Genomic DNA, 14831 nt, shown 5'->3' on the forward strand with positions numbered 1-14831 from the left:
AGAAGTGTGTATATATATTATATTTATATCTGCTATTTCCAAAGTTTCTTGACATAGCTGGCAACTGACTGCTCTCATTAGTCAGATAACTCACAGTTATTGCCTTTGGAGGCCCAGAGTCTCTGCTAGCATGCTGGGAAATCATACTACTGCGCTTTTCTTCCCCATTCCTTTTACTAAAGGAAAAAAGACACTTATACAACATTAATAATTATAAAACTGGAATCTTACAGTATTCACTGTCCTGATATCAATTTGCCATGGAAGTAATCAATAGACTTTCTGCTGAGACATCAAGATGAATTTCAGTATTAATAGATGTCCAGTTCAAGAGATGTTTTTGACATATGGCCTATGAAGGAGAAGGAGAGGAATCAATAATGGGCTGTTGCAGATTATCACAGAAGAACTCTGCAGAAAAGCATAGCAATCTGAGCTTCATTAAGCAATTTGATGAAAATATTCATGAGTTGTTTGAAATGAACAAGATGATTCATTGTTTTTAAAAAGAGCTTGACAACAATTCTTCTAAAATAAATGTATTTCCTTGGAAATATGGGGCTGCTAAAATAGACTAGAGGATGACAAGCATATGGGAAACTGAAATGCCAGTTTGCATTAGCCCTATGAAACCAATACGTTCATGTGATTATGGATCATAGTACTATTGCATGAGCTCTCACCACACACAGTTGGGATAACTGCATACTGGAAAGATCTGTTCCATTCGGGACATGCTAATACCAGAAAGGTTGCAGAAAGCCAGAAAGGAGCTCAGTATGGCTGGAGACTTCAGCCTCAGAAAACTTGGATCTGTTGTTGCATACACCAGTGACATGCAGCGAGACTAGGGGCATAACATGTTATTTGCTTGAGTCTAAGTTTCCTTATCTGTAAAATGAAGACAATGGTATTAACCTGTTTTAAGATCCATGCTCTGGAACACTGGAAGCTCTGAGGGAAGTTCAAAATCCTACCTAGAACTAGAAAATGGTAAATGAAAAAAAACACTGCATTGTTCAGGTTAGAGGCAACATTTGATCCAAAATGAATAGCAGATAATAAAATATGAGGAAAAATAAAAATTTTTCCTTATGTGAAACATCCAGGCAGCATAATAACTAAAATTACTGTCTCTAAAAACAGACAGTAGACTTATCTTTTTTAAATGAATGAGATTTTATGCCAGATATTCATTGCAACTAATCCATCACTCTTGTGGTACCCCCATATCCCAGTATTTTAACCCTCTTGAAACAATAATTCTTCAAAGAGCCTCGTAATTTCGTGATAATCTGCTGCATCCATTATAATGGCTTCATTCATTCTTAGGTTGTCTTTACAACTGAAAGTTTATTAGCTCTACAAATACATCTATTTTGTCAACAGTTTACTCAAGCTGAGGAACTAGCACTGGTATTCTAATCCTTCATGCTGCTTTTGGTATGAACTGGGCTTCTGTTTGTTTTGTTGCTCTGGTTCCTTCACAGGAAGCAACATAGCCTGAATTATTTAACCTGAGCTCTTGGAAAGGCAATAAGGTGTTATAAATCAACACTAATTTATAGCTTTATTTTTAATGGGTTACTTTTTATTTGCTTCAGTTGAACACCATTATTTACAGACACAAGTTAATAAAACACACCACAAAACAATACATTTCAACAGTTAATATTTATAGGTGCATAGTTCATGCTCAATTACTTACATATTTTTATATATATATATAATACATACACATATATAAAGCTCTCACAATAAGTCATTTCTGCACAGTCATAGGAAACAAAAAAATCTTGTATCATAAACAATACCAAATTACTGACAACATATCAACAAAACATGTACAGAGTTAGAAATAAGCAGTAGACACTTAGGTGTTTTTATTTAATATCTTCTTAACTTTTAAACTTGAAGCCACAATATCCACAGCACAACAATGACCCTGCCAACCAGCTTTCATTTCAGCAGGAGAGAAATGCTGAAAACAAGGTGGATGCAGTCACAGATACTCCAATCGTTGCTGATGGAAGACTTCAAAATACACTGTAAAAACTGTAAAAAAATTTTACGACTGGGCACATTGGAACTCAGCACTTGTACAGGATGGGACGTCTTTGTTAGTGGATTTCAGGAGATATAAAGGAGGAAAGGATTCTCACGCTTCAGGTTCATAATCTTGATACTCTTCCTAATAAGGAGAGCAAAAATCAGTGCTAATAAGACTGTAGATAAATACAACCTATTTTTAGTTCTTATTTTAGTCCTAGTGGATTCAATGATAAAATGCCACCAATTTTCATGTGATCAGAAGCTTGCCATTTATTATTTTCTCACATTTTCCAGATATTGCATCTTTGAAGCTATGATATTTACAGAAGAATTTGGCTTTTACGGTGGTTAACATGCCATTCACTTTCTGTGTCAGTTACCCAAATGACTCACAGCAATGAATTTGTGGCAGGAATAATGGTCCAGGGAAGGGGGGAAAATCACCTTGCTGTACGAGAAATGCACACGAGCAGTCCTTTAGCGTTTTTTTGAAAATCCTATTCACTTCAGTGGAAGCAAGCAAGCAAGTTACGCATAATCCTGAATCCAGTAAAACACTTAGACATGTGCTTCAACTATAAGGACCGTGAATATTTGAGTACATATAACCAGGACATTAGGTCTGTTTACAATCAATTACATGAACACGTCCTTGAAGAATCAGGACTGAAAACTGTCTTACAAGGGTCCATTGCGAAACTCTTCATACCTCCAATGTTTTTTCAGTCACCAGAGGCAGGGAAACAGTATTTCCGTACTGAATTCAGCAATTCAGGCAAATGAATTTCAGCCACATTGAATGAGTTGGATCAAGTTCTACAGTGATACAGATAGTTACACACAGACCTCTTCTGGTCCCATTGATATTAGCAAGAACTCAGTGATGCCATCCACAGCAATTCATTCAGAGCTGAACTGTATACCAGGTGCTCCAGATATACATACAAGTCAATAAATCATTTAAATGTGTTTAACTGTATGCACACGAGCAGCCCCATTAATTTCAGTGATATTCAAGGTGTTAGTAGTCAAGCATGCATTTAAGTTTTTTACTGGATTATGGCCTAGTCTTTTATGCCTCTTATTTTCAGCCTAATTGTCTGTACTTCTGTAAACCTGCCACTTCAATTATTCATGCGCTGTAGTCCCAGACATTGTAGCAATATTTGACATAGAAGGATCAGTATTGATTCATGAAAAACCACCAAATAATCTACTCCCATAACTGCATTAACCCAAGGGTATAATCATGAATTATCATGCTTTACAAAACGTGATGCCAAGAAGTATATTAAATGGCCAGCTGTTAAAAGAATCTATACAGATCTAGCTTTTCGCTATATTCCCTACCAGATGAAAGAAAGGGGTGCAAATTTACTGTGGATTATTCAGAAATTGAGGCACAAGTGTTTCCAAAACGCACACAATATTCTCCTGTTAAATATCCTTATTATAAAAAGAAAGTATCACAACAGATTTTTCATTTCCCAGCATTATACCCTGAGGAGAGCTTGGTCATAGAGACCACATTTCTGCCATTTCCTTGCAGCTTACAACACCCGTCCCGCCTGTGCCCAACCGTGCCCTGAAGCAGAGAGGCACAAAATCACCGTCCCGTCTCCCACCCGTGACGTGACCTCTTGCGGGCAGTGCGTTAATATCACTCAAGCACGCTTTCACTCTCGTGTGCCTGTTCATTCACAGAAAACCACAACAGATTTACCTCTGGAGGCATTTCGTAAGCCTCATTTTCAGGATCCACAGGAACACCTGTATTATTCACCAAGCCTTCCTGCGGATTACCGTCTTCATTCTACATATAAAAGAGGGAGAGAAAAATGACAGACTAGCTGCTTGCGTCATCTTTTTTTTTTTTCTTCTTTTTTTTTTTTTTTAAGGAATTGTTTTCCCTCAAGCAGCAGTTACTGACTGTGAAGGAATTTTTAAATCCCCTCTGATGTTGAAGGGACAAAAGCTCCAGGAAGTTGCACAAATAACAGGACCCAACCTGATTCCTCTCCTCCAGTGTCTTGGACACTGTAGCTCTGTCATGCATTTGACTGCTTAAGTTCCATCATGATTTCCATATAATTCAGTCAGTGGGGCTACTGCAGTTAGGGGACATTGCCAGAGGGTGTGAAGGGCTAGAGAGCTTCAGTTCCAGAGAGTTGTCAGGTTTCCACAGGAATATCCATGGGAATGACTCCGATCATCTTTCCATATAGCAGTAGTGTTGCTATCCCCTTTCTCTCCTGCCGTGAATAGGCCAAGAAGTCAGTCTAAACAAAAAATGATACTACCACCAACTTGCTGAATATCTTTGAAAAACAGTTTAATCCCATAGCAAATGCCCTGGTCAAGTCATAAAATCAAACAAGGTTTGTTTATTTCTTTTTACTCCATAAGACATTGATCTAGAAGATAGAGTCCCAAATAAACTGCTCAAGTAGGTTGCTTCACTAATTTCTGTTTAACTAGATGGGGAAATACAGTTGCATTAATGCAAAAGCATTTGTAAAGAGCAGATCAAAAGAACCGGGCAGTATCAGGATACAGAAATGCAATAGTAATTCTATTATGTATTTTGTTATGCCATAGTCATATATCACTATTTATATTAGAGCTCACAGAGTGTTTCCAAGTGGCCAGCAGAGGCAGAACTACTAGAATTCAGACTACTCCATACTGCTTTTTTTCTTCAATTGGAGAAAGTAATTATATTGGGAAAAGGGGTTTTTTCCCCCCTAACTAGGTCATACTTTTAAATGTTTTCTTATGTCAAATAGCACCTTACTCTTTGCAGTATTACTATATGATACGTGACTCTACATGATACAACGCTGCTTACCTTCTTATATTCTTCTCTAGGCATCTGTTATTGACCATTATAGAAGTGCTTTTATTTTATATGGCAATTTTTACAAGAGCTACTAGAATTAACATGATTGCAGGGAAATGGCGCAGGGAATAATTCACTTACTAAGTTTATGCAGATGTCATCCTCAAACTATAGATATTATTAACCGTCTAAAACTTAAACACACTTAAATTATGAAAGAAAGAACATGCCAGATGAACCAACTCTTTTAGCTGTTGTTACTACAGAAGTTCACAGAGAAGTATGAGCTTTGCCTGAGCAAAGACTGTTGAAATCAGTCCTAAATTGTAAGCAAATTGATATGAAAACAGTCTGATTAGCTTAGTGCAACTATTGCGGCTATGCTGATTTACACCACTGAACAGTCAAGAGAAACACACTAAAAAAACAATTACAGGAACTCAGGAAGAACTTTAGTTAAACTTGCATGCTGGTAGTGTAGAGAGAAATAAAAAAATTAAATAAACCACAGATAAGCCAGACTGAGGTAATTCTTTAAAATTTGGGATTTATAGGATAGTCATGCTAAAGTAACTTTAGGACATAGATAAAATGGGGAAAAGAGCAGTGAAACCTGAAACCTGCCTCTGCTAGTTTAACACAAAGTATAAATTAATACACAGAACAGGTAGCACCAAACCCTCTCTATCTTCAAACTGTATTTATCATCCTCCTTCAATGATTCTGATGACTGTCTTAACTTTACAATAGATAAAGTACATGAGGCTGGCATCAGCTACTGAACCAGTAACGTTTCCACTGTGAGAACTACAGCTAAGAATTTACCTCTCCTACGACAAACAGCTATCTGGAATGAACACCAGGGGAAATGGAGGAATGAAGAGACGGGCACATTAATCTTCAATGTCACGAGAAGTGGCTTAACGTAGAAAACCGTATCCCACAGCTCCTGAACAAGAGTGGAGGTTGGGTGGAAATACATGGAAAAATCTCCATATGATAGGATTTTCCAGAATGTTCAGGAATGCAGCACAGCCATGTCAAGTGTATTAACTATCTTTACGTATTTCTGTAAATTATTTCAAATAACAGGACGTGTACTTAAAACGCTACAATAGACTTCTTCAATGACATATTGAGATTCATGAAAATAAAACTGAAATTTCATTCTGAAGCGGAACACTTGTTTAGCACACACTGACCAAAAGTTCTTCTTCATAACTGAATTCAGTCCTTCGGTCTGTTATTTTTAATTCTTCCTCCTCTTTAGCCTTTCAATTTTCCTCCTTTTATCTTCTTCTTCATATAATCAGTTTGTACATCATAGACGTAGTACGTATTCAGTAATACCAAGAACCCTACAATGTCAGCACTGCAAACACAAGGAAAAGGAAAGGGGCCTTACTTATCTCAGTTTCAGATGCTCAACTTCCAATACTTTATCCTCCTTCAGACACGATTTTGAATGATTAATTCTCTTTCACTTCCCCTACCCTTCTCTTCCCTCCTTATAAATAGCTTTTAGCACTTTTCATTGTTCCTTTCTAGTCTCATTCTTCTGCTACTCACCCTTTGCTAGGTATTGACTCTGTCCTAACCAGGTGGCCCTTTGTTATATTCTGTCCTTACTTGTTTCTCTGCTCCATCTCTCCTGATTGCATATGGTGGTTTCTTAAGAGAGAATGATACAGTCTTTTGGTCAAGACCTCCTCATGCCCTCTACACACGTGCCTGCTATAAATTAACATTCTGTGCTGCTCTATGGCATAGGTTAGATGGAAAATTTCCAAAAGCCAAGAGACAGTCATGAAAAAAGCTGCTAATATCTTTATTAGGCTTGTGTTTTCCAGAAGAACAATTCTGAATGTTCAGCATGACACCTAACTTTCCAAGCATGAAACTGTCAGAAAAACTGGTCCCCGTTACAGTTACACCATGGCTTAAAGTGTTCAAGCTCCTAGGATTATTTGATGTGCAGTATTAAATTACTCTAGCTTCTAAATAAATATTTCTAAAAATTTGTGCCTATTCACTTTTGAGAAGAAGAATCACTTCCTATCAGATTTGACTGAAATAGCTAAATAGTGTGTGTGATTCAAATTTTAAAGCTGTTACTGCGCACCTCACCTAACACTTCTGTTCTAAGGACCTACATGTCCTGCCCAGAGCTTGCTCTTTTATTTCCAAGTCAATATTTCATTTCTGCTTCCCCCTATCATTAAAAACCAAATTTGGTTAGCAATCCATATGTCAAGTAAAATTGTGCCCAAAATCAGTCTTGAGGTTGCAGAAGGAAGAAAGTATGCAGCTTAATGCTATCTGTAACAGGAGAACAGAAGGCAAGTGAAACTGCCAGGGCCATTAGTAAGGATGAAGTGATTTACCAGCAGAATTTCAAAGAGAAGCTTCAAAGTGCATTCACTGTTTCTTTGCTAGGAAGCTCCACCACCAATCCAAACCGTCCATCAGGATTATGGAGACAATGCCTAAAAGAGGCTGAAATTATCAACCTAAGCTCCCTTAGCAAGTTCCAACCCCAAGTTCAGAATAGAGATTCCTTTACAGCTTCAAATTAAAGAAGCAACAGTAAGAGTGAAAGACAGTGATCACAACACTAATTTTTTGGTGAAACAAATGATAAGCCCTACCAAGCCATCAGGGGAACTCTTTGCCTGAGAATGGCTTATCATCTTTATGCAGCGGCAAACAGTAACCTGAACACTACCTCTCATTTTGATGTCACTGAAGTTCAGATGAGAATGACATAACTCAAAGTCACATTTGTTACATTTAAACATGTAGCACATGTGACCATATTCTTAATGGCAGTTTTCTGCCTCATATATTGTCCCTCCAAAGTTAGGGCATCACAAAAGTAAACATTCACCTCCAATAATACTGAGCCAGCTAAGGTATGCCTTATTTCATCATTTACTTCCTTTAAAACAAAGAAATGCAATTTTACTTTCCCATGAGCAATAATTCTATATCCCCATTCAGTTAGGGAAGAAAAATACCCCTTAATAGAGCAATTCTTGTCTTATTATGAAAGAAATTTTGTCTGGAACAAAATTCTCTTGAAGCTGCCACCTCTATTTTTAAACTACATGGAAGGGCAAATGCAAAAGGAAAGCTTTGTATTAAAAGATCTGAACAGTCATAGATAAAGCTTAAAGACGAAATAAGATTTTGCCTTGGAGTGTGTGAACTCTTTTACAGTGAGAACAATTGCCTCTCCCCCCAATATATTTACAAAACACATAAGGAACTGTTACAGGGACAGAAAGACGAGAACTTCCACTTGCCCTCTGATTCTTCCAGAAATCAAAAACAAACAACCCCCAGCAATGCCTGTCCATATCTTCAGAGCAACAGAGTCATTCTAGGATGATATTTGTACTTCCGCATTCTTCAACCTTATGCCTTCTAACCCCAAGCTACAGGAAGCAAACCTCCTCGGCTAGCCAGAACAGAGCACACCACACTGCTGTTCCCAGTTACAAGTGCCAGTATTAGTTTGTCAAGGCAGGCGGGCGTGTCAACAACAAAGTTTTGTGATTATCAGTTGCATAGCCCCAGACCTATGCTCCATCAGGCTGCCTACCCAGCCCGCCTATACGTTCCGTGGAAACTAGCTGCTACTGTGTATGCTCGCTCTCCCAGCAAAGCGTTCTGTGTTCTCATTTTGAAAAGCAACTTCTGCCATTTTATAAGTGAATGGGAGACAATGTTCTTAACCTATCAGTATGAAATGGTGTATTTGCATGACTCTAGACACCAGCTCTCAATCAGTGAACAGTTACAAAATAACTGTACTACAAGAGCAGTGAAAATAAAATAGGGTATTATTATGCACCTTATTTCCTGTAACAACTCCAAAAACTAATTCCTCCTCCTTCAGTGTGGGTTTTAATCCCGCTAAGCAGTGTGCATGACACCGTTAAGTGCCCCATGTTTGCAATAAAGTATTAACTAGTTATTAAAAAAAGTCCATCTGAAGGCCTGACTCCGTTTAAATTATGTGAATACCTGCCTACATTTCAGGTTATACATTTCACAAAGAAAAAGTAAACAAAGGATTTTCTCTTACTTCACTTTTTTTGTGAAAAATCACATCCTGCTCCTTTCCTTCATCCTCTTCCCAAGCTCAAAACACTCACGGTACAAGGGAAGAGACAGTTGGAAGATCCACCACAGATGGAAAACAGACAAAGCCATCTGCTCATTCTATCACATTTCTTCTAGCACCATGTAGCTAGCTGGTCACCTTAAGGAGAGTGCATTCAGTCTTCTCAGTGAAATGGTTTTGAATGCCAAGTTATTTTCATCACAAATAAATCATTGCATCTCAAATCAGACAAAAGCAACTTAAAGGAGTGTTGCAGTTGTAATTTAGCGGTTGATCTAAGCATTTTAATTTACTGTCTCTCTGGCTAGTAACACATTTTTATTTTATGAATGCTGAAGGAGTACTGCAATCATGTATATTCTCTTGATTACTGATGACTAATTCCTGTTGGGGTAACTTCATATTCTGAGGTAAAACCAAAGTACTGAAATATCTGACTTTAACAAGTTTATGCAGGCAAGAGGGGATCACCTTGTAAATCACATTCAGAGACTCACAGAACAGCTGAGGTTGGAAGGCAGCTCTGGAGATTATCTCATCCAACCCCCTTGCGCAGAGCGGGGTCAGCTGGAGCAGGTCACCCAGGGCTGTGTCCAGTCAGGTTTTGAACATCTCCAAGGATGGAGACTCCACAAGCTCTCTGGGCAGTCTGTTCCTGTATTCACCTATCCTCACAGTGAAAAAAGCTTATGTTTAAACAAAATTTCCCATATTTCCGTTTGTGCCCATTGCCTCTTGTCCTTTCAGTGTTTACCACTGAGAGGAGTTTAACAGTTTGCTTCACTCCTTCCCATCAGGTATTTATATACATTAATAAGATTCCCCCCCCCACCACCACCACAAACACACTTTCATATCAGTGTATCTAACACATGCTGATTTTTTGATTATTTTGAGAAATCTGAAATTTCCCATGCAAATATTTTGGGAAAAGTGTTTCTCTAGCAGAAACGTCTACTATCCATAGTCATTAATTACACAAAAATAAGGTGGGGGTTGCTGCAAACATCTAACAAAGTAATGTAAGATGAGAAGCTATAGTTAATTTCAAAAGGCAGATGATTATAAACTAAGTATTGGTTACATCACATGAGTTACCAATCTAATTGTCACTGACTGTTGTAATTATCGAGCAGTTGTGAACCAAGAAAAAAGGCACTATGGAGAAAATGGTAAACTAAAAAAGAGAAGAAACTGGTTTACAAGATAATTTTGGTAAGCTTCGTTTGCAAAGACCTCTCAAGTCCATTTTGTAAACATCTTTGAGATCCCTAACAAAACATTCCATGCAGAACGTTGTTAACCTAGTCCAGCTAGATGTGCACACACACAGGCTGATGTTTGGTTGGCTTAAAGTAGAGATAAGAATGTAAGAAATCACATCTAGGAGTGTTATTACTGTGTACTGGTGGACTGGTAATTGATTATTTCTCCACTCTAAGCCCATTTCATTTTTATATTACATATTCTGTAAGAACTTCCTTCAGAAACTCTTAGTCCTTATAAGGTAACACTTAAAAGAAAAATACTGAGATTCCTGAAAGATTACCTTTTGTTCATCTCTAGTGAAGCTGTTTCACCCACTGTCCAAATTCATCCCTTGCAATCTGCTGAACTGCAGTTTGCTATGCCAGTGGCATTAAAATTTCCTTTTGAGAAGAAAATTATTTATATTCTTTCTTCTCCTCCAGATCTCAGGATACTCTAGGGGCTGGGCACTTGAACTAAAATGAATTATTTCCATTTTGTAACTTATCATTTACAGGTGTTTGGACCACAAAGCCCAACTTTCCTGATAGGAGCAAAATCCTCAAACAAAACAGCGAATTCCAAACAATGCAAAACAAAGACATGACTCATTTGCTTTAGTCCTGTTATATTCAATATGTGGAGCTGACTGGTTATAGCTTCGAGTTGTGAGGTCAGTTTAGGACACCCTAAAGCTCCTGCTCACTCATTGCAGTAGTCAATGCCTGCCCCCACCAGCACACAGCTGGAAGCCTCTGCTGTGAATAACAAATGCATAGCAGCAGCCTAGTGATTTTACCCTGCTGATACAGTGAGATATGGGCAAAAAAACTTACCTGTGCGTTAGCTGGAAAGTAGTAAGCTAGTTTAATTATCCCTAAGCTCTAAGCTAAACACGTAAGTGAAGAAAATCATGAGAAAGCATTACACTTACATACAGCCTCAGTGTGGAGAAAACTAACAGTTCCCATGCACAGCACATTTAGAGTACTAATAAGGAAATGGGACTACTGCTCCTCTTCTCCTTAAACAGAGTTTAAGTGAAGCAGAAGCAACATTTAATTAAACAAACGCCAGAGCAATAGCACAATTCCAATGAAAGGCTAGCACACTGCTGCAGGCTGCATTTTGAGACACAGTTTTATGCCTTTCAGCTGGCAATGACAAGAAGAGCGAAGAAAATAAAGACTGAGGCCTATTGAGAAAGGAGCAAGTGTGGGGATTGCCTAAGTGTCTGTGGCCGCAGGCCCATCTTGGTGTTCAGAAGTGCTTGCTGTTTAGGAACATTTTCTTGAGCAATCAATCTTCCTCAAAATCAGTCATGTTTTGTATTAACCAGGCTGGTAAATTTACCTAATTAGAGCTGCCAGTAAAATTACCCCATTGGAGCTGCTGATATTTTGGTATTTGCTAGTAAATGCATGCAGTTTACAGTGAGAACCTCTTCCTCTCCCAGATCAGAAAGTCAGATGAGTTCTGAAGTGACAGACATACATTAGTTGCAGGTGACCTAAAACAACAGGTTGCCTAAGGGTTGAGTCAACATACCATCAGTAATCCATGTAAACAGATCCAGAACATAAAACTGTGTCAGCTTCATCACTTTCAGTTTCCCAGATCAATGGTGACATTGAAAAGTCCATAGCTAGTGGAAGAAAAAGCTAGAGTTTACCATTTAGAAAGACGGAAGTCATTCTTAATTGTAAAGCAGCAGGAATGATACATGCTAACTAATAGTCAAATCAGGGGGCATTGTTCACAGCTGCAGAAAAGCCCCAAACTGTTTCAGCTGCATGGAGAAAAAGCTATAATTTAGACTTGTAAATAGGAACCAGGTCATTCTTGGCTTGTAAAAGCTACACAGAGTTTGGAGGCTCTTAGTCAAGTCATCAGTAAAGTGAAAGCTGAGGCAGACATGTCAGATTTTTTCCACATCCCTAAGAATATGCTTATTCATGCAATTAGTGCCACTGCTCAAGCCTTCCTTTCAGCTTTTTTTCCTCTAGATAGTGGGAAGAAAGATTACAGACAGTGAGGACAGTCCTCTCTGCTTTCCATCCCACTCTATAATACAATATAGTGTTCTCAATAAGGAAACTCTCTATAAGCTATCATAAAGAAAATTCAGCCAGACGTCCCTGAACTATTTGAACTCCGCAGGACAGACTATTTCATATCACTGCAAGAGACCCCTCAGGCTTACCCAAAGAAGAATGTTAGCGGACACTAATATATGAGAATTTATGAAAGATGGATGAGGAACTGGTATTCTGGAAGAGGGCCAACTTGTGCTTATCTTTACTAAGAAAGAATGAAAGAGTGGAGCTGGAGCATGACAGAGTAGCCAGCTAAAGTGCAATTGCTAGAAAAACACCCAAACAAACAAACATCTGTTTTAACAAGAGAAAACAGGGAAATGGGTCCAAGCCAAAAATCAAAAACAAATCATGTCAAAACAAGCTATTTCTCTTGTGTCAGTGTAACTCGCCTTATGGATGTCAGATACCCTTATTTTACTGAAGATTTTGACAAGTCTTACTTGACAGGCTCCTGAACAAGCTAGAGCAATATAGTCCAGTAAGAATTTTAATAGTAAAAACAGTTTCTAGTTATGGATGAAAAAACACATTGATAGTGATCATTGATCAAGCAGTTCTTTCTCAGAATGGAAGTCTATCAACTGCAGTTTCACAGACATCCCGAGTCCAATATTACCCAATATTTTCATTAAGAATTTGGAAGGAGGAGGGAAGAGTGCACTTACTGTATTTTCAGACTTGAACATTATGGAGAGTAAATAAATACTCTGAATTTAATTTTGTTGTTCTTACTGTAACTCAAAGTTGCCCTGACAAAATTGAAAGAGTGACTGAAATAAGTAAGATGCAACTCAATAGGAAAAATGTTAAAGATATTGCACTTAGGCATTGGGTATATAGACAAAAAGGAGCAACTGGTGCACAGAAAAGAACTAAGTCAGTAAAGAATAATGCATCAGTCATGTCATGTTACTGAAGGAAAAAAAAAAAAAAAAAGGCTGAGACAATTCTCTCATGTCTTAAAGAAGCATGTGAGGTGATCTGTTTGGTCTGTCCCAGCCCAGGGATGCCTCCTCTTGAATACAAAATTCAGTCGACACAATGTATTTTAAGACAGATGTTGAGAGGGCCCAAAGCAGAACAAAAGGAATGATCAGGTGGCTAGAACATATGAGGAAAGATGAAAGAACCTGTGAAGAAAGTATGTGTGAATAGGTTATATAAACCTAAAGAAATCACCTGAGATAGAGTTTGTTAAGAACAGGTTGGCCCCACATCTGTCATGAGTTCTAGGGGATTAGTTAAACACAGCTCTCCTCCCTTTCCAGACAGGCAATTCTGATCCCAATGAATCCATCATCGAGAACAGCCTCCAAGTATAGCTTCCAAGTATAAATAAAACTAGACTATAATAGTAAACCTTGACTGGTCATATGAACTAAACCAATGGTAACAGCTTTGCAGTCAGCACAGAAATGAGCAGCGTTCAGAGCTGGCTCCATTAGGATTTATTTTAAAGTTGTAAAAATGACTTTAAATAGCATGGTCCCAAGCAATGCTGTAGTTACTTTATCATACTTTACTAAATACTGCTTGAATGTCATAATCATATTCCAACATTACATAAGTTGTTGGTGCAGATAAATTCCAGAAGAGGTTATTGTGTAGGCTGCATGACAATATATTCACTAAGAGAAGAAATTAAAGGAAGAAAATAAGTTCCCTCTATAAAAATACTGCCCTCAGGTAAATTTTGTTCAATACTTTACCATTTAAGAGAGCAATTTCTAAAACATAATTAGTTCTTCTATTCTTAAAAAAAAAGTCCCATAGAGTTGCAGGACCAGCCACCCTCTAGCACCATCAACAGCACTAGCTTCCTACTCGGTTACACAGTCCCAGAGACAGCGCACACCTTTTCAGTTCTGTAATGCATCTTCTGTGTGTAGTGTATTCACAAAGTAATGAAGTAGCGTCATTCATTTGTAATCTGTCCATGCAAAAATTCCCCAAAACAAAATAACATGTGTATGTACAAAGTCTAATAAAATTCCATTTGCTTTTAATAGAATCAACTCTTTCCTGAGCAGCAAAATATTCTAACTGCAGGGACAAATTCTGATATCTTTATGCACATATGGTACCTTACTCTATTCAAATCACCTGATGTATGAATTGAGGACCAAATACCATGGGCTAGAGCTCCACTGACTGTACGGGGAGCCCAGGTAGCTCCCACACAGCCTCCACATGTCAATTGCTGAACCTCAGTTTGCTGCCCACTGGCAACATCTGGCAGCCAACGCTCCTAGGAAGGGAAAGGTCTCTTAGGACTGACAGCTGGCAAGAACACCTCTAATTTACTGGAGACCTGTGCTGAAATAAGACATCTCTATGTCTCTTTGAAGAGGAAAGTTGTGCAGGTACAGTGAGAAGAGGGTTGCGTTTTTTCCTCTTCACTTTCCCTCTGGGACAGGAGTGAATAAGCTAAAGCAATCAACGTTTACTCTTTTGCTTTCCCTCT

At 38.2% G+C, this 14831-nt stretch overlaps 1 protein-coding gene across 1 annotated transcript in view; it reads right to left on the reverse strand.

The window, feature by feature from the left end:
- Positions 1-1569: 1569 nt before the first annotated feature.
- SNCA (synuclein alpha) overlaps positions 1570-14831 on the reverse strand; it is a 69618-nt gene continuing 56356 nt past the window's right edge. The window contains exons 5-6 of the mRNA XM_068941553.1: positions 3776-3865; positions 1570-2191 (exon numbers count right to left, since the gene is read on the reverse strand). Of these exons, the coding sequence (XP_068797654.1) occupies positions 2159-2191; positions 3776-3865 (123 nt within the window). The 3' untranslated portion in view covers positions 1570-2158. The remainder of the gene's footprint in view (positions 2192-3775; positions 3866-14831) is intronic.

This window comes from Struthio camelus, chromosome 4 (assembly GCF_040807025.1).
Source record: "Struthio camelus isolate bStrCam1 chromosome 4, bStrCam1.hap1, whole genome shotgun sequence".
NCBI lineage: Eukaryota > Metazoa > Chordata > Aves > Struthioniformes > Struthionidae > Struthio > Struthio camelus.